We start from the raw sequence: 19,810 nt of genomic DNA, 5'->3' as shown, positions 1-19,810 counted from the left end.
TATGGAGCTCTCTTCCTCAAGGGTGGCTGAGGCAGTTTTTCCAGTATATTCAAAGCGGTTGAGCAAAGGGCAAAAGGTTACCAATGGTTACACAGGAATGTGAAGTTGAGGTTGCAAACAAACCAGCCATGATCTTTGAGTAACAGAACTGGCTTTAGAAGCTGAATAGGCTATTCTTGGTTCTAATGTGTACATTTGTAATTTAAAGAGCATAGTGCTTACCAGGTGCAATCTGTATTTTGCAGCCAGATTCCATCTGTATTCGTGATATCTGTTCTCCTCCTCTGCCAATTACTACACAGAACAAAAGCAATAAGTCAACAGGATGCCCAGAACATTAAAACTAACTTAGAAAACTGCTGCTGTTGTCTATGAAGATACTCTTGTTTGCAGAGCTCAGGAACAACAGCCTTCCTTTAATAACAGCTGGTGATGGCAGGCTTCATTAGAACATAACAACACAGTACAGGATCTTCGGCCCATGATGTTGTAACCACCTTTTAACCAACTCAGGTCAATTTAATCCTTCCTTCCCACTTAGCCCTTCATTTTTCTATCATACACATGCCTATCTATGAGCTTCTTAAAAGCCCCTAATGTACGTGCATCTACCACCACCCCCAACAGGGCGACTCACACACCCACCACTGCATTAAAAAAACACTGGGCTCTGACGTTCCCCTTATACTTTCCACAAAGGGCAAGTTAAAGATAGTTGTTTAACAAAGTTTATGACCACACAAATTCATTAGTTAAGATGAGCAAGGGAGCCATCTACTGTAGTTAGGACTAAATCCAAGATGGGTTATTCTCTGAATGTTCTTTCTTAATGTTTCATTTATGACATTAGCAGGCCCAAATAACATTAAAATTTATGTTAATTTGCCTTTATATTAACTGCATCTATCAAAGACAATTGCAGCAAAACATTCAAAACCAATATCCATTATTCCTCCAAACCAGATATTAAGTGTAATCAGACACAAGCACAAAGCTTTATACAATTCTCAGCTCCTGATTGTGCAAGCAAAATGGAGTCACGGAAACTAAGCAACACACAAAATGCTGGAGGAACTCAGCAGGCCAGGCAGCATCTATGGAAAAAAATACAGTCGATGGTTTAGGCCGAAACTCCTCTGCAGTAATGTAAACCAAGTTGATGCTCCTCATTTGTCCCAACCACCCACCAATCCAATTAGAAGGTTTCTTCACACAAACGGACCATCATTATAATGCTTCTCAAAAATTGACACTGTAGTTATTAGATGGACATGCTGGTGAAAGATCACTTTTGTTTGGACCCATGTTTCTAACAAGTCTAACTATCAGCAACAACCACTGTAAACTAAGTAATATTCTGGAGAACAGACTGAGATCCAACCATAAAGTGCCTTGAGAAAAAATTCAGTCCCCAATTCTTTGTTCGCACACAATGGTGCTAGAAAGTTTGTGAAACCTTTAGAATTTTCTGTCTCTGCACAAATGTGACCTAAAATGTGATCAGATCTTCATGCAGGTCCTAAAGAGAACCCAATTAAGTAAGACAAAACATTATACTTTTTCATTTATTTGTTGAGAAAAATGAACCAATATTACATGTATTTCAGTAACTGGTATAACCCCCTGTACAGCAATAACTTCACCTAAACGTTTATGGTCACACATCAATTTAGAGGAATTTTAAGCTGCTACTCCTTACAAAACTGCTTCAACTCTAGGATGTTTATGGGCTTCCTTGCATGAACTGCTTACTTCAAGTCCTTTCACAACATTTCTATAGGATTAAGGCCGGGACACTGACTTTACCATTCTAAAACATGAAATTTTATCTCCTTTAACCATAGACTGCCTGTGTGTTTAGGGTCGTTGTCTTGGTGCGTGACTCACTTTCTCTCAAGCTTCAGTTCATGGAGTGATACCCTGACATTTTCCAGCAGAATTTGCTGGTACAATTCAGAATTCATAGTTCCATCAAAGATGGCAAACCATCCTGGTCCCAAGGCAGCAAAGCAGGCCAAACCATGACAATGCCACCATATTTCACAGATGAGATGAGGTTCTTGTGCTGGAATGCAGTGTTTGCTTTTTGCCAAACATATCGCTTCTCATTTAAGCCAAAAAGGTTTTGTTTTGGACTCAATTGTCCATAGAATATTCTTTCTATAGCCTTCTGGCTTATCCACGTGGTCTTTAGCAAACTTTAGATGAACAGCAATGTTCCTCTTAGAGAGTAGTGGCTTTCTCCTTGCAATCCTCCCACACACACCACTGTTATTCAGAGTTTGCCTGACCGTAGACTCACGAACACTAACATTAGCCAAAGGAAGAGAGGTCTGTAGCCCCTTAGATGTTACCCTGGGGTTGAGAACTCCTGGAATATTACACACCTTGCTCTTGGAGTGATTTTTGTTTGGGGGGAGGGGTCAACCTCTCCTGGTGAGAGTAACAGCGGTGTTGAATTTCTTCAATTTGTAGACCATCTGCCTGAATATGGATGGGTGCATCCTTTTCCAGCCTCGCGAGCATCAACTTTTTTTCTGAGGTCCTCAGAAATTTCCTTTGATCGAGGCATGGCAAATTTCCAAAACCTGCATGTTGAAGATCAAACTTTGATAGTGAAGACCCAGGTTTATATTCTTTAAATGGAGCAGGGCCTCCCACACTCACACCTGATTGCCATCTCATTGACTGAAGCACCTAGTTTCACCTTTAAATGAACTGATAATCCTAGAAGTTCACATACTTTTTCCAACAAATACATGTAATATTGGATCACTTTTCTCAATAAAAAATTAAGTGTAATTGTGAGAAAATCTGATCACACTTTAGGCCATATGTATGCAGAAACAAAATTCTAAAAAGGTTCACAAACTTTCTAGCACCACTGTAAATGAGTATTACAACCAGAGATTTTGATAATTTAATTGAGAAATTTTATTTGTGGAACATTTGCTTTTTTCAAACTAGAGGCTAAAAAACAGGGAAAAATTGAAAACTGAAAAGCATGAAAAGCTGAACATTTAGAAACAGATATGAGAAAATCTGCAGATGCTGGAGGAACTCAGCAGGCTAGGTACATCTGCGGAAAAGAGTAAACGGTCGACGTTCCGGGTTAAGGCCTTTCATAAGACACAGTCAAAAAAAGTTGACAGCTTACTCTTTTCCATGGATGCCGCCTGGCCTGCTAAGTTCCTCCAGCATTTTGTGTGTTGTGTTAATTTCAACACTGAAATGACAGTTCAAAAGTATTCATCCTTCTTTGCTCAATACTAGTTAACTACCTCTCACAGCTTTTAGTCTTTTTGGATAAGTCCCTATTAGCTTTGAAAGTGATGGGAGCAAAATTCGTTCAGTACCCCAAGCAAAATTGCTCAATCTGTGCCAGAGGGAATGGCAGTGGACAGCAATCTTGAGGTCTTGCCAGAGATGTTCCTACAGGTTAAGGTCAGGTCTCTGACTGAGCCACTCAAGGACATCAATTTTCTTCATTTGAAGCCACTCCATGGTTGCTCCGGCAGTGCACTTTGGGCTGACGTCTTGCTGAAAGATGAACTCACTCCCCGGTTTAAGCTTTCTGGCAGAGTCTTGCAGGTTCTTATCCAGTATCTTTCTTTATTTAGCAGCATTCCCATTATTATCCAAATTTCCAGTCCCTGCTGCTGAAAAGCATCCCCCTAGCATGACACTACCTCCACCATACATTACAGAAGGGATGGTGTTACCTGGCTGATACACACATATTGCTTAGTGTTGAGACCAAAAAGTTACACTTTAGTCACACACAACCACAAAACCTTCCAGCACATCTTTGCAACATCTTTTAAAAGATGCTTTTGCAAAGTCATTATAGCAAGGAATATGTTTCATACAAGCTAGGGTTTTTCCTTGCCATTCCCTTGTTGTGCAAGACCTTAGATTATGGAGCCATGAATTTCATCTCCAGTTGCGACCACTGAATCTTACTGAATCTGCATCTTACTCAAGAGTGACTGTTGCCATCACAGTAGCCTCTTTTGCAAGTGCCATTCTTCTTCAGCAACTAAGTTCAAGGGGCGGCCTGACCTTAGCAGTGTGGCCGTGGTTTCATATTTTTTTCTCCACTTTTTTAGGATGGACTGCACTGAGCTCCAAGGTATGTTCAGTGCCTTTGAGATGGCCTTGTACCCTTACCCAGATTTGTGCTTCTCTAACATTTCCCTGACCTGTCTTGAATAATCTTTTCTCTTCATTTTTGTTTGGTCTGTTGAAAAGCTTCTATACTTTTTGAACTTATAGAGAGAGGGGGTATTTATTCTTATGTATTCATTGAAAACAGGCAATCCTCCAGTTTTCTACATCAAGCTGGATGAGTTGGTAAGGTAATATACAGTACTGCACCTGAGAAGAGTTAGCATAGTAGTTATGAAGGGGATGAATAGTACTTCAGCTCCATAATTTTGGTTTTTAATTTTCATGTTTTGGATTTTTTTTTATTTGACATGATGCACAAAGTTTTGTAGATTAGCTCAGAAATCCTACTTCAATATATTTCAAATTTAGAAAATGAGAAAGTAAAATGTGAAAATAGGTGTGGGGGCTGAATACTTTTCAAGGCACTGTATAACCTGGGAAGAATCTGTCTGGAATTTGGCATATAGTTAAATCATGATAGTGTTGTCATGGTGCAACAATATTTTTTCTAAATTAAGAACAAATCAATGGACTTCAAGTTTCTAATTTCACTCAATTCATTACTGATAACTAACCTCTATCAATTTGTATTGATAACTGAATAATCCTTTTTCAAAGATGCTTATAACTTCCAACTGCACAGGGAGTAAGTTTCACAAACAAAGAGAGAACAAACTAGAATGGTGGGATCCTTTGCATAATTAATGCTTCACACAAAAAGTCCATTACACTTATTTTAAAATACAATTTACTGCATTTAACTTATTACAATTTAAAACATTTACACAGTCCTAAAGTTTCATACTTACTGAATCCAACCATTTTATCAGGCACTTTATATTCTTCTGACATTATAGTCCTGAAAGGAAAATTTGACAACATGGAGTTTACAAAATATAAATTTGAATACTCCTGTTTACGTGTACATTGTTATACTAACATAACTACTGATATGTTGAGGATATTTCAATAGGTTAATCATAAGGTAACCAACTGCCTAAATTGATGACTACAAGTTAGCTCTGGCAGTCAGAGTATTGGTAATTTTGATAGAAAAATATCCAGTCCTACAAGCAAACAGGTGGCCTTCTGGTCAACTGAAAAGTGAATTGAGCTACAGGAAAATGTGCTTTAGCTCTGTATGCTGTATTAAGAATCTTCAGGATTCTAATGCAGTTGCATTCACTATAAAATAAGTCACCAAAATTATATTCCATTTAGCCATGTTTAGGGGAAGGCAGGGAAACTGACAAGTGCAAACCATGGTGTAAATAGGCCCTCAATCCATTCAATTCAAAAACTGTGTGCAAATATCTAGCAATCAAAGAACACATCAAGCAGGAACAATGACTAAATCTTCACTATCCAGTAACAGCATTAACTTTTATCAGTAGCCACATGCAAACAAGTAGTGCAAATTTTAAAAGCAGTACAAAGCACAAGTCAATACAAAAAAAATCATAATTGCAAGGATGTTTTAATACAATGTAAACTTATAAAGAGCACCTCTATGTTAATTATGCATGCACAGTATTGCCATGGCACTGATTCGGCAGTTACACTTTCTATTAGGACTGTGTACAATAAAAGTACAACACCAAAAAGGTAAATTTGTTAGCATCCTAAAGCTCTGCAGATAGAAAAGCCAGCTACATAATAATTACAACAAGCTGTGCTTACCTTTGATGCACCATTCCAAGCTGGTTCACTACTGGAAGTAAAAGGAGAATTCAAGTTAGAAGGCATAGATAATTGTCATTCAATCGCATGCATGTTAACACTCAAAATTAGTACAAAGCAATGCAAGAATGTACCTCCATGACCATCCACAAGATAATTGCTTTATTACTGGAAGTTGCAAGCTGAGACAGTTCAATGGTAACTACGGTGGGAGTTTACCAAGAACAGAAATCAAGGACCATTAGGTGACTGGCAGCATTTTTAAATACACAGTTTAATAGGTTCCTCGATTTCTGTTGTATAGGTCAAAGATTCACTTTAAATATGTTTCAGAAGTTTGTAGATGATTTGCAACCACTTCCCAATGCAACAATGTATCTTAACTTCATAGAAATATAGTCACCAAAAAAACTGACAATTCAGCCAAATACAAGGCTTTGACATCTTAAGTTACTTGGGCTCAAATTGCCTTAATTCTACTGTAGGCTCTGAGGGGGCTGCTTGGTTTCTGTAGACTCTACCACAAGCAGGGTAGACGATAGGATGGGAGAAAGCATAGCATAGATTAGTAGGGATTCCCAACCTTTTTTTTAAATGCTGTGGACCCCTCCCATTAACTGACCCCTGGTTGGGAACTCCTGGTATAGTGTTGTGAATTATTTTATTTGGTGCTTTCCGGGGTATGAACCATCCTCTTAAAACGAGGCTCTGAAATGTTTCCTGAGATTTTCTGGCTGTGATGAAGCTCAAAATAAAAAGCTAATTTCCCAAGATGGTCAGGTAGATTGTCCAAGCTCATTGCTAAGCATGTTGGCCTCTGTGAGAACACTGACCTTAGCTCCCTTATCCTATAAATAGATTTGGAATATTTTGCAGATAACACATATGCATTTTCCAGAGCTTTGAGGTCCAGCATCCATGGCCTCTAAGCATATGAGGAGGGAATCTGTATTGTTTGGGTAATGAACTTCATAATGGACTTGCAGCCTTTGTGTTTGAATGCTTCCTGGAAGTCTGTGCTGCTGCAATGGAGGCAGTGGAAGGCTTCACTATTGATGTAGTTCTTCATTAAGAAGTTTCCAGGATATTAAAAGTTATCCATGTTTTCCAGTTTTATCATGGATCTTTAACTGTCAGGGAGGTAAGTGTTATGTAGCAGGAACAGGTTGATAGAGCACATTTGTCTCCAGATGCCTAGCTTAAGGCCATCTTATTGGGCGCTTCTATTTATTCATCAACCATGACTTAGATATTCAAATAAACGTAAATCTATGTGAAGTAAATTGGTGAGTGGTACGGGATGGAAATGAAGGATCGAGTTTTTGATTCATCTAAAGATCAATTCTAGTCCAACAGAAAGCTCAAGAGTACAAGATTTTGTACTGCAGCAAGTGATCTGAATAGAGAACTGATGTGATAAAGTGGCCCTGTACCAAATGTAAGATTGTTAACCAATTTCTGAGAACAGTCAAATTTTGAGGATCCTTAAGTACGCTTTGGCACATTTGAATATTTTTGTAAGTTCAGGTAAAAAAGAAAACCAAAGGCCATGTACTGCTTTTTACATTTTTTTGGACTTCTTCATTGAAGGTCATGTTCATTGCGATTCTTGGACTGAATCACATTGCGATTCTGGGAAGACTCTTCAGATACTGTAAGGAGCTAGTTAAGGAGGATGCTCATCTTGACCTTCTTTACCATAGTCAGGGAAAGATTCAGCAGCGATCAATTCAATTGAACTTTTTTTTAAGGCGGTCACAATATTTAAGCACCAGTTACCACTAAATCTCAAGATCACATTAGATCATTTCCATCTTGTTGACATATTTGAAGATACTGCAATATCTGCTGAGGCTGCTTTGGCAGATGCAACAGTTCTATAATTAAAATCAACTGTTGCTATCCTATACTCAAATGGGGAAAATAAAAGACTACAACTCAATGTAAACATCCACATATGACAAATAGCTTAGCAGCAAGTAAAATCCATCTGCTTTGATTCATGAATCTAACCAGGCAGTTATATTTACTATAAAGTGTCACTAAAGCACCCACAGATTCTATTTACTTCTTTCTGCGCTAGCATCGATTGATTTATTAGTGGCAAATCAAGAAAGAGGAAATTTACTAATCAGGTAGAGATCATTAATAACTATGGTACAAGCTTGAAAATCAGATAGAGAAAGCTCCATCCACACACACTAAACCATGCTATGCTAAGTATTACATATAAACCGATGTTTCCACTAAAGATGCCTGCAAAGCAGCTAGATGAAATAGGAAGCATGGTTACTAAGCATTAACCCAACTGTGTACCTGTAAATAAGGCTCCAAGAATTTTTAAAAAGCAGTACAAGGTTGAAAATATAACGTAATTTATCTTAAACGAAATAAGGTGAAGGATAAAATCCCACTGTGCAGACATTTCCAATAATGAATTCAGCATTACCTTGAGGAAAGCTGTTAATACAGGGAAATAATGAACCAAGTCAGCGAAGAATATAATTTAGATCAATGGGGTTATCACAGCATCAAGCCTGAGATCCAGTCCAACTCCAAGCTACAAAGATTGGCCATTCAAGTCTGGCTGAGTCCAAGAAACCTTACCAGAGGTCTTCAAAATTTGTAAGCTGTTGGGCTGATTATCCTCAAGTATGACCAGGAACATCCTCCTTTCCTGTGGCCATGAGGTATGCTATCTTTGGCTGATAAAACAATGTGTTGTGGAGTTTTGAATCATGGCCATTATAAAAGCTTCTTTTTATATAAAAATATTCCAATTGACTGAACAGTTTCCAGCACAGGATTCATTTTGACTGAATCATTAGGATTTCAGTGTTGACATCAATAATTATAGGTGACGCTGACCATTCTAAAATAAGTCGAGTATATTGCACTTTATGTGATGTACTCCCTTGGTCTTCAAAGATATTGGTTAGAAAGGTTTTGCAGTTGAAATGCTACGGTGTGGTGCAATTACTTCCCACTTTGGAGCTGATTTTTCTGTGAATGTTGTGTATGAGAGATATATCATCCATTTCATTGGATTAATAACTTCATTGTGGTAACTCTTTGAATATCCATAGACAAACTAGGATTGGTGCACAGCATGAATTGGCCTGGTGGGGCAAATCATACTTACATCATACGTGGGTGTGACACTTAAGTCTCTACCAGGTACTAAAGGGAGATCTCTGCTTTCTCTAGTAGAGTGCCATAGCACTGAAATAGGCACTGTGGACTAGATGGACTAGACCATCTAGTCCATGAAGAGTTATTAATCTGCCTAATCCCATCAACCTGCAACTGGACTATAGCCCTCCATACCCCTCCCATCTATATATCTATCCAAACTTCTGAAATGTTGAAATTGAACCCATATCTGCCATTTCTGCTGCCAACTCATTCCAAACTCTCACCACCCTCTGAAGTTCCCTGTCCTATTACCCTTAAGCATTTCACTTTTCACCCTTGACCCATGACCTCTAGTTCTAGTCTCACCCAACCTCAGTAGGAAAAGCCTGCTTGCATTTACCCTATGCCCCTCAATTTGTCAAATCTCCCCTCATAAGTCCTAACCTAGTTAACCTTTTCCTAAAACATAGGTCAACAAATTCTGAGAATATCCTTGTCAATTTTCATGGCACATCTTAAACACCTGTGCCATTAGCACAGTATCAACCCCAAGATCCAGCCCAACTCCAAACTACTAAGCACAAAATAATTGCAAGATAAACATTTGGAGAGACCCACTGTCAAGTACAGTGAACACATAATCACTCCACATGAGCCTACAATTAAAGAAAGTGGAGGAGATAGCAGCAATGAAGGGAAAACAGAAAGATTCCAACTCGCCAGAATTTCTACCAGCAACTAGAAACCATAGCCATAGTTGGAAAATCTAACAAAGCTGTGGAATCTTGTCCTATCCCACAAGGCAAGTAGGTCATTGCTTTACTTGGCAAACCTGACAAACCAAAGCTCTTTATGTTCATTACCCACGAACTCTAGAAATGCATCATTGCCCAACAAGCTTTACCAGTGAGTCCGCAACCAAAGAAAAAGTAGAACACTTCAAGTTTATTGTCATTGAACTGTATACGTATACACCAAACAAAACAATGTTCCGCAAGACCAAAGTGCACAACACAATAAATACCTCTCACACAACTATGACAAATAAATTAATAATATAATTTTCAAAAGACTGATATTCTGGCTCAAAAGCAGCTATGGTGACCAAGTGTGACATTCATAATATACACTGAGCAGACTGCAGAAACTGTACAAGTATAGTCTTTGTAGATCTGTCATCAGCCTGTAGTAAAGGCTGGAGATGGTCACCAAAATATCACAACATGGAATACAATGACATGTCATCTGGTCCATCAACCTGAAGATTTCAAAGGAATATGCACCATCACGTGATGCTTTAACGTAACCATCTTAAATATCCATAGGTGCTGTACTACAACTGTATCGTACAGAAGGTCTTTATCACATACCAATATATTAAAAAGTGTCAACATGATGTCTTATGCTCCATTTTAGTGAGATTTTCATCTAATAAGTATTATGTCAGAACAAGAAACCTCCAAAATCAAAAAGACTATGTCAAGCGACAAGAAATGAGCGCTGTCAGGTTTGATCAACAACATACTTGCTTACCCCCATCATCCAGTGTCCGTTTCTGAGTCCCATACCCATAGACGGCAGGATCTACCACAGGAGTAGAATTGTTCAGATGTGACCCAGCATCTATTTTTGCAGCAATCTTCAAAGGGGGGGGGGGGGGGAGAGAAGAGAAAGAAGAGGTGGGGAAAAAATAAACAGATGCATGTTAGCATTTAAAATCAAGTGCAAATTTCCATGCTTTCTTCATACTGCCAGGTAACATTAATATTAGATTACATTAATAGAATCTTCAGGATCTATTAAAGACATTTATTCTGAAAAATACACAATTGATTTAACAGAACAAATTTGGTATAACAAGGCATTACATGGTGCTTACAATGGAAGTTGCTTGCAAGAAGTGCAGGTAGAACTAGGGAGTGCATGAAGCAAGGCAGAGGGTTTTCCAGTGTGGGGACAGAAAACAGCCTTTGCTATCAATGGAAAAAACAGAGCAAAGAGGAATATGGGTCATCAGATTATGCTAATTAGTTTTAAAATTAAGGAATAGGACAGAGTTATTGAAGATGTGAAAAATTTTCGATAAGAATGTTTGTTGGTGTGTTAAGTGCCATAGACCAGTGTCAAGTGATGGTGCATCACTGCCCAACACACTTTTCATCATTTCTCACGTCAGCGCTGTACCTCACCTTCAACAAAGACCCTGCCAAAAGGGAATTCATCATTAAAACCAATTGAGAAATAGTTCACCCTACATCATCTTCACATCAGAAGCCAGCAGGTCAAGCTGCATTGTACATTTGATGTGTGCCCGCACACAGTCAGAGGCTGATCTCCAAATTCAACATCAACTGAAACTTGACAGGATAGGCCTTCTACATGATATCCACAAAAGACAGACCCTGGGCCAATCTGACCCCACCATAAAACACCACACCGAATGAGATCTGGATTAATATGGATCACCTTCCACGTCTCAGATTTGCCATCACCTTTAGTATAACAGAACAGACTTTTCTCCAAACCGACAAAATGTTGTCAGAAGATCAAGACCTCAAATCCAGCACAAAATGAGCAGTTATTCCTGTTCTCTATGATTCCAAGATTTGACTTCTTATAGAAAGTACGTCCTATCTCTGTTATATGCGTCTTCAGACAATGCGTTTTCACAGTTGTGTGTCAAACCTATTTCTACCAACTTCTTAAATGCGTCTAAAACTCACAGTTGTGTGTGTGCGCGCAGTGGAGTCTGCAAGGCTGTTGGCCAACCAGCATTGTGTGGGACGAGATGAACCACTTTCCCGCCAAAACAAGCCACGCGCGCACATCTCAGTCTCACTCCCGACAGTCTCGCATTGGTAGTGGCAGCGTGTGAATGTGCGATCTTGTGCTCTTAACCCTTTGTCGTTATTACCTACGGTGCAGTAATCTTGTGCTTGAAATATTTAACTATGCCTCTTAAGCGTATGTCAAGTCCTGGGCCATTAGCCAAGTGGCAAGAGAACCGTTTTAACACTTGAAAAAGAGTTGGAAATTATAAACAGGGCTGCGACAGGTGAAGCTAACACAGCTCTGGGATGCTACTTCGGCCTGGGTGAGTCCATGATCAGGAACATAAAGAAAAATGCTGAGAAAATTAAAAGTGCAGTGATTGATTCATCTCAAATGTCTTCAGTCATTCCCTGCAGTCAATCCTTCTCCCCTACAAGCTTATTTATGTTGAAAAACAAAATGCTGCCAAGCAAGCAACCCTCACCACTTTCTTCAAACTGGTGTCATTCACACCAACCCCACCTCCACCTGAGCACTCCACACTTGCTGCAACTCCTGCTACCGGCACTTCTGAGAGTTCCACTAACTTGCCAGAGAGTTCTGTGAGTCTTCCTTCACCCCTTGCTGTCCTTGATGATCCTGACGACCCACAACCATCCACCTCATCCACGTAAAGCTGCCCAACACCACTGCACAACTACTCATCTCCCAGAGCCTACACACCTACCACTGTTGGTGAGTACTGTACACCCTAGTATGTTACCTTTCTATGATTTATTATGTTGAATATTACCTTAAATTGTTGAAATATAATATGAATGTTGCCTTGTGGTACTGTTTTTGTGTTGTATTGGTATGAAAATGTGAATAAATTATAGACAAAACTTATTTAGGAAGCCCTCTGGAATGCATCCCTATTTTCTCCATTTGAATAAGTATTCACATAATGTGCTTTCCAAACTATGCGTTGACTGCAAGGAACATATCCCTCGCATATAATGGTGATACGGTGTACTCAAAACACTGGATAGATACCCGCCAGCATTGTCACTGCAAAATCCTTCAAATCCATTAGAAAGTGAACCAACATCAAGTTCCTCTCCAGGAAAACACTCCCAGCATTGAGTTCCTAATTACAATTTGGTTATATTAGGCAGGCCATACTGTTTCCTTGAGCCAGAAAACAACAATGCAATTTCAGGTTCTGTCACAGGGAGAGACTACCAGGTGGTAGAAGAAGATATTCAAGGGTCTTTTCAAAGCATCTTCAGGGGAAAAAAAATCTGCAGTATCCTCAGTGATTTCTGGGATTCTCCAGTCCATGCCTACTCAGTGAAACGGCTTTATTCGCAATGGCACAAGGATCTGCGTTTTTAACACAAGAAACTCACATTAATTGACAGGAACAAACTATCCATCTGCTGGTCCCATCAAATACCTGTCACATCTATGGTAGGGACTGTGGATCCAATATTGATCTCATTAACCACCACTTAACCATTTCATTTGCAAATAGGCTTCAAACCTGTTTAATATAAAAACTCTTAAACTGCTTATACAGGTTAACTTGTAAGCTTTTAAATATCATGGAGAAAAGGCAATTTTAAACGGAATTCTCAGAGTCACAATTCACTGCTTAGACAGTTAACAACTGAGGACCCATTTTTGTAGAAAGGAGGTGATATGAGTAAATAATAGAGAGCAGGTGGTACTGTCTGGTGTCAATACATCAGATCTGCAAAAACAAAACAGGAGCCTCACACTAACAAGTGCAGCCCAAGACAAAGTTGAATAAAAATAGTATGTAATTTAAAACCTTCCAAGACTGAAGTGGGATAAGATCAATTTCATTCCATGACACAGATTACTCTGAGTAACTGATGTAAAGTAGACATACGATTTCACAAAAATTAAAATTGCGATAAACCACATAAATTAAAACTTGATTTGATCACAAGAAAATACAAGTTGTGTTGCAATACATGATGTACACTGAATTAAAATTCTACAGACAGCAGTGAAGACAGATTTTAGGTGGATTTTACACAAGAGGGCAATCCAAACCAAGTTTGTGAAAGGAATTTTTTTTTGCCATTGTGCTTGAAAACCTATTTGTATCTGGGTATATAATATCTGGAAAATATTAGTGATAGATAATGCTTCACAGTCTTTAGGCCTTTTGCTTCCTTCCCATATCTTCTAAAATACTATTCTGCTGGCTGTGACCACTTCCACTGAAATTAAACCAGATCACCTCCAGTCACAAAGAGAAAATCTGCAGATGCTGGAAATCTAAGCAAGCCAAACACCGCTGGCCAGGCAGCATCTATGGAAAAAGAGTACAGTTGACGTTTTTGGCTGAGAACTTTCTCACCTCCAGGATGTTTTGCTTATACACAAATCTAAAACTGTTACTATTTTGGTTGGGGACATATTAAGAAAGTGGAGTCCACCACTGTCATAAGAATGCAAAGTCTCTCCTTAGGAAATCACTAGCTCACATTCACGTGATTCATTTTTCCAGTTGGAACAAAAAGTACAGCAGAGGAAAAAGGTTTTATCAACCACAATGTCAATTTAACCTACAGCTCCCTCCCCTCATCCTGCAGCCAACTATTCATAACCCTAACGATTTACCTGTCAGAAAAGCATGTCTACAGCCCTGCCATAGGTAAACCAATCCCACTGGTCTCCAAATGTTGATTTGTATGTATGGGTTAAATGCAAATTGGAAGGGACCTGAAATCCTGGCTGCATGTTCACATGGGTTTTAAACATTGCTATTGTATCTGCTTCCACCACATCCCCTGATAACATGTCCCAGTCATTTTCCATTATACAAAAGCAACTTGCTTTAGAAATCTCTTTAAACTTTCTGTACCACACTCTAAAACTATACCATCTAGTACTTGACATTTCCACCCAAGGAAAAAGTGCAATCTAACCTTTACTCCTCTTGGTTTTATATACCTCTATCAGGTCTCCACAGCCTCTGACACAAGAAATTATCCAAGTTTCTCCGACCTCTCCTGATTGAGAATCCCCCCTAATCCAGACAACATCATGGTAAACCACTTCTGTACCTTCTCCAAAGACTCTACATCTGCCCTGCAATCAGAAGGGCACCTAAAACTCCAGATGTGGCCTAACCAAAGTTTTATACAGTTACATCATGACCGACTTTTATATTCAGCACCCCGGATTGATGAAGGCCAAGATATGGCAAATGACTTCTTTACCATCCTACTTACTACACTGCCACTTATAGGCATTCCCAGGATAGTGCCATTTACTGTACACTTTCCTCTTAGATTTGACCTCCCAAAGTGCAACACTACATACTTGTTCAGATCAACACCTATTTGTTGTTTCTTTGTTCACATTTTCAATTGTTGAAATACAAAATGTGGACAGAAAATTTGCTGAATCCTTTATCAACTTTCCTTACTAACAATAACTCTGCCAAATTTCACAATGTCTGCAAACTTATTAATCATCCCACCTATATCTTCATCCAAGTCGTTTCTCCACCGACATATCACTGCATCGATCCTTGGAGGTCACTGACCTCCAGTCAGAAGAACACCCCTCCACCACCACCCCTTCTTGGAACACTGAACGAGACCCTTTGACTCATGTTCACCAAACTAATTTGTTCGGTACTCAAATGGCCAATTGCACTAATCTCCTTTACCTACATGTCCTTCTATGTCCTGCAAATTCATGTGCCCAAGAGCCTCTTAACTACTGGTTACTGTTTACTGTATATACCTCCATTAAATAAAACTTGTCCCAGGCACAAGACTTCTTCCTTGACTGAAGAGAATTCATAGCCCTGATGAAGGGTCTCAGCCCAAAACATTGACTCTACTCCTTTTTATAGATGCTGCCTGACCTTCTGAGTTCCTCCAGCATGAGCAGTAATTAGTGGTAAGCCCGACTGTCTGGGAATCTTATAACTACCAGAAGCAAGAGATTAAGATGTTAATGAGGAGAGAGCTGGATCTCTGCAAATTATTAAAGTGGAAACTAATAATTTTTTGAAGGATTAGGGCTTTGAAGAACTGGCACAGAAGAGAAGCCTGGAACAGATCAGTCACAATCATATTGATTGTAGGACTGGCTAGAGGGACCACATGTCTCCTCCTATTTCTAACATTGAGCAAGATGCACTTCTGAGTAAATGACACCAAAATTGTAGATAGGTACCCGTAACTCAATAGTTAAAACATTTGCTTCTGTATTAGAAGTCCCATTTCATAGGCTTGAGCATTAATATCTCAGCTGATGTTTTTAAACAAGTACTGTTGAGTGTTCACCATTCTTCTGGAAGAAATCAAAGTTCTTCAGCTGTTTTCTCAAGCAGACAGATCTCAAAACATTTTTGAAGATCAGGGAACAATTTGTGGTATCCTGGCAAATATTTCTGGCAATCAACATTATGAGCAGATTGTCCTGTTATTAACAATGCTGGATTTGGGAACTTAATTTATGCAAATTAGAACTTCCTACATTATAACAGTGATCACTGAAGTATTTAATAGGGTACTCTGAAGTAGGGAAAGATGCCATTTAAATGCAAGGAAATATATACCCAACTTTGCTGTCTATGCAATTTACTTAAATTCCTATCAGCTGCTAAAGCAAAACATTAAATGCACCATACTTGAAACAGTCTTCAATCAAAAGTCACAATGACTAAAAATTCTTGCTTAAAGTACCAGTTAAATAAAACAGGCTCAGTCACACAAAAAGACCACTGCTGATATTGTCCAGATGATAACAACAGTGGTTTACAGAAAAGTCACAAATACCAGAACTTGCAAAGATCATGACAGTAATAAATTATCTGCTCGTTAGTTTTGCTGTAGGTGGGACCATAATTTGGTCAACAGATTTGTTTACATAACTGCAATTACTTTTCAAATGTAATTAGCATTGTTAACTGCTTTGGATCGACTGAGACTTGATATGAAACAGAAATAAATGCTTATTTGTTCAGTAATACACTTGCACTACATTAATTCTTCCCAAAATAACTCCTAGTAATAAACCTGTAATTACACTGTAATACAATTATGTATCTTTTCACACAATCTGTTTATAAATACAAAATTCATAAAACACACTGTCTGCATTGTTATTGCCCAAGTGAACCCATTATGAAATTGCACCTTAGTTTAGCTGCAGCAATTTTGCACGAGTCAGGGAGTTTGTGGTTGTTTTTCCGATAAAGTGAATGCGTAACAGTGATATTTCAGTAACTGCTTCGAGGTTTTCTAGCATTAAATGAGTTGTCAAGTTTATTACCAATTAACTACAAACATGTATAAAACATGTATAACCATATAATGTATATAGAAACAAGACAATATTTCTCCAAACCAGGGTGTAAAGCACAGTAGTACATATAACACACAATAACTTATGAAAGCAAGTATAATATGTACAGATGTTATAAAGAGAGAGGACGTGGATGAACTATTATACCCGGGGACACAGTGGTCATTGTGTTAATTTTTTTTAAATTTTTCTTCATTTTTAAAGTTAATCAAAGACAAACTCAAACTATTCCAAGATAGATTAAAAAAAAAATTTGCTTGCCAGCGTGTCAAATCCAAAACCCTACAATCCTCATCGAAACTACTGCAGTCTCTAACATGGCATAGTAACACCCCATCTTAATGCTGGAGAATCACAGCACGACTGGGTGCCACCACAGGTCCAATGTAGAGTTCAATGACACTGAGCCCTTTGTCATTTAATTCCTGGACTCTGCTTTGACAGAACATGTATGGGCCTTACCTCCAATTGCAATACAACTTCAAATATACAGAATTCCTGATGGCTTCCTTTCTACTCACCAGGGCTCTAGTATGCATGTTCTTTATACTGATCAGTTCACTGCATGATAATAATATACAAAATCAAAAAGTAGCAAACTGAAATTGAATTGGGGCATTAAAGTAATAACATCCAACTAAAGTCCGTCCTCCTTATCCACAAATTCCGGATCCACGAATTCAACCAACCACGAATCACGAAAACCCAGAAGTGCTCTTCCAGCACTTGTTGAATGAGCATGTACAGACTTTTTTTTCTTGTCATTATTCCCTAAACAATGTAGTATAGTAATTGGGAAAAGTAAAAATAAATATTAAAATTATTTTGAACTCCATGGAGCATGTGGGGATCCTCTGATATCCAGGCAATCTTTTTTCTTCTTTCTTTTTTATCTTTCTTTAGATAAGGGTTAAGGGGAGGGGGGGGGGGGGGAGGATTAATATTTTTCTTTTTTTTTCATTACATTTATTCTTTGTAATTTTCTAAAAATGTAATAAATAAATAAATAGAAACTATGTAGTATAACAACTATTTTACACAGCATTTACATTGTATTAGCTGTTATAAGTAATCTAGAGATGATTTAAAGTACACGGGAGGATGTGCGTAGGTTATCATGGATTGGGATTGAAAAAAAATCGGAAGTTCTCTTACTAAGTAAGTTGGAACAGGTACATCCGGTATTATTTAGCGTCAGTTAGTCAAATGTTTGCATTCGTATATAGTATATATTTTACCTTTCTATGCATATAAAACACTTTAAGTATACGTACACAATGCTAGAAGAACTCAGCAGGCCAGGCAGCATCCGTGAGAAAAGAGTAGCCAACGTTTCAGGCTGAGACCCTTCATCAGGAATGGGGAGGGGGGGAGAGAGGGCCGAAGCCCAGTAATAGAGATAGGGGAGGGGGTAGGGCCTAGAGGCACCAGGTGGAAAACCAATCAGAGGAAAGATAAAGGGGGAGGGGGAGGGGATAAGCATGAAAGAACTGCAGAGATAAAGAAGCAGGAAGTTGAAAGGGGAGAAAGGCAGAGAGGGACCTAGGATAGGGGAAGGGGGAGGGGGGAGGGAATTACCAGAAATTGGAGAATTCAATGTTCATACCACCAGGCTGGAGGCTACCCAGGCGGTAGATGAGGTGTTGCTCCTCCAACCTGAGTTTGGCCTTATCATGGCAGTAAAGGAGGCCACCCACTTCAACTCTGCCTTTCATTCCCATCTAGATATGTCCATACATGGCCTCCTTTACTGCCATGATGAGACCAAACTCAGGTTGGAGGAGCAGCACCTCATCTACCGCCTGGGTAGCCTCCAGCCTGGTGGTATGAACATTGAATTCTCCAATTTCCGGTAATTCCCTCCCCCTCCCCCCTAGCCTAGGTCCCTCTCTGCCTCTCTCCCCTTTCAACTTTCTACTTCTTTATCTCTACAGTTCTTTCATGCTTATCCCCTCCCCCTTTATCTTTCCTCTGATTGGTTTTCCACCTGGTGCCTCTAGGCCCCACCCCCTCCCCTATCTGTATTACTAGGCTTTGGCCCTCCCCACCCCCCCCCCCCCCCCCCCGTCCTGATGAAGGGTCTCGGCCCGAAACGTTGGCTACTCTTTTCTCACGGATGCTGCCAGACCTGCTGAGTTCTTCCAGCGTTGTGTACATATTCTTTGATCCACAGCATCTGCAGTTGTATTTTTGTGACTTAAGAAAGTATGTGTTTCAGCGCTGGGCTCAGGAAGTTCCCAAGTTCGATCTAGTGACAGATCGCTCCCGAGCGCGCTGTCCATCCGTGCCGGGTTGACGTGAAGGATCAAAAACCCAAAATCCAATAATTAAACCACTGCGCTGCTTAGTAATAATCATAGCTTTTAGCAGGGCAGGGCCTATCACATGCTCCATTAAAATTGTTCCAATCGTTGACCGAATGTAGCCTAACGCTTTTCCAATGACTGATGGCATTTCACCTCTGTCCAGTTGCTTTATTACTTCCAACTTATTTGCAAGCGTGATCATGATTATTTTTGTGAACAGAAACACCGCAGATTCAGAGCTACGCCGGGTCCTAAAGACCACCACACTGATTCAGGTTAAATAAGGGACTTGAGCATCCGCGATTTTTGGTATCCGCAGGGGGTCTCGGAACCAATCCCCCGCGGGTAAGGAGGGCCAACTGTATCTGCAAAACCCATTTGTCCAGCCAAATTATGTCAGATTA

General features: G+C 39.3%; 1 protein-coding gene across 4 annotated transcripts in view; it reads right to left on the bottom strand.

Moving 5' to 3' along the window:
- Window positions 1-19,810, bottom strand: part of fubp3 (far upstream element (FUSE) binding protein 3) — a 94,083-nt gene that overhangs the window by 49,049 nt on the left and 25,224 nt on the right. For all 4 annotated transcript variants that reach the window (XM_059993724.1, XM_059993725.1, XM_059993726.1 and 1 more), the window contains exons 2-5: window positions 10,519-10,624; window positions 5,851-5,881; window positions 4,980-5,029; window positions 223-294 (exon numbers count right to left, since the gene is read on the bottom strand). In XM_059993724.1, coding sequence (XP_059849707.1) covers window positions 223-294; window positions 4,980-5,029; window positions 5,851-5,881; window positions 10,519-10,624 — 259 coding nt within the window. The remainder of the gene's footprint in view (window positions 1-222; window positions 295-4,979; window positions 5,030-5,850; window positions 5,882-10,518; window positions 10,625-19,810) is intronic.

Source organism: Hypanus sabinus, chromosome 18 (genome assembly GCF_030144855.1).
Source record: "Hypanus sabinus isolate sHypSab1 chromosome 18, sHypSab1.hap1, whole genome shotgun sequence".
Taxonomy (NCBI): Eukaryota; Metazoa; Chordata; class Chondrichthyes; order Myliobatiformes; family Dasyatidae; genus Hypanus; species Hypanus sabinus.
Note: the sequence above shows the minus strand (reverse complement) of the source record. Positions and strands in the feature narration are given on the sequence as shown.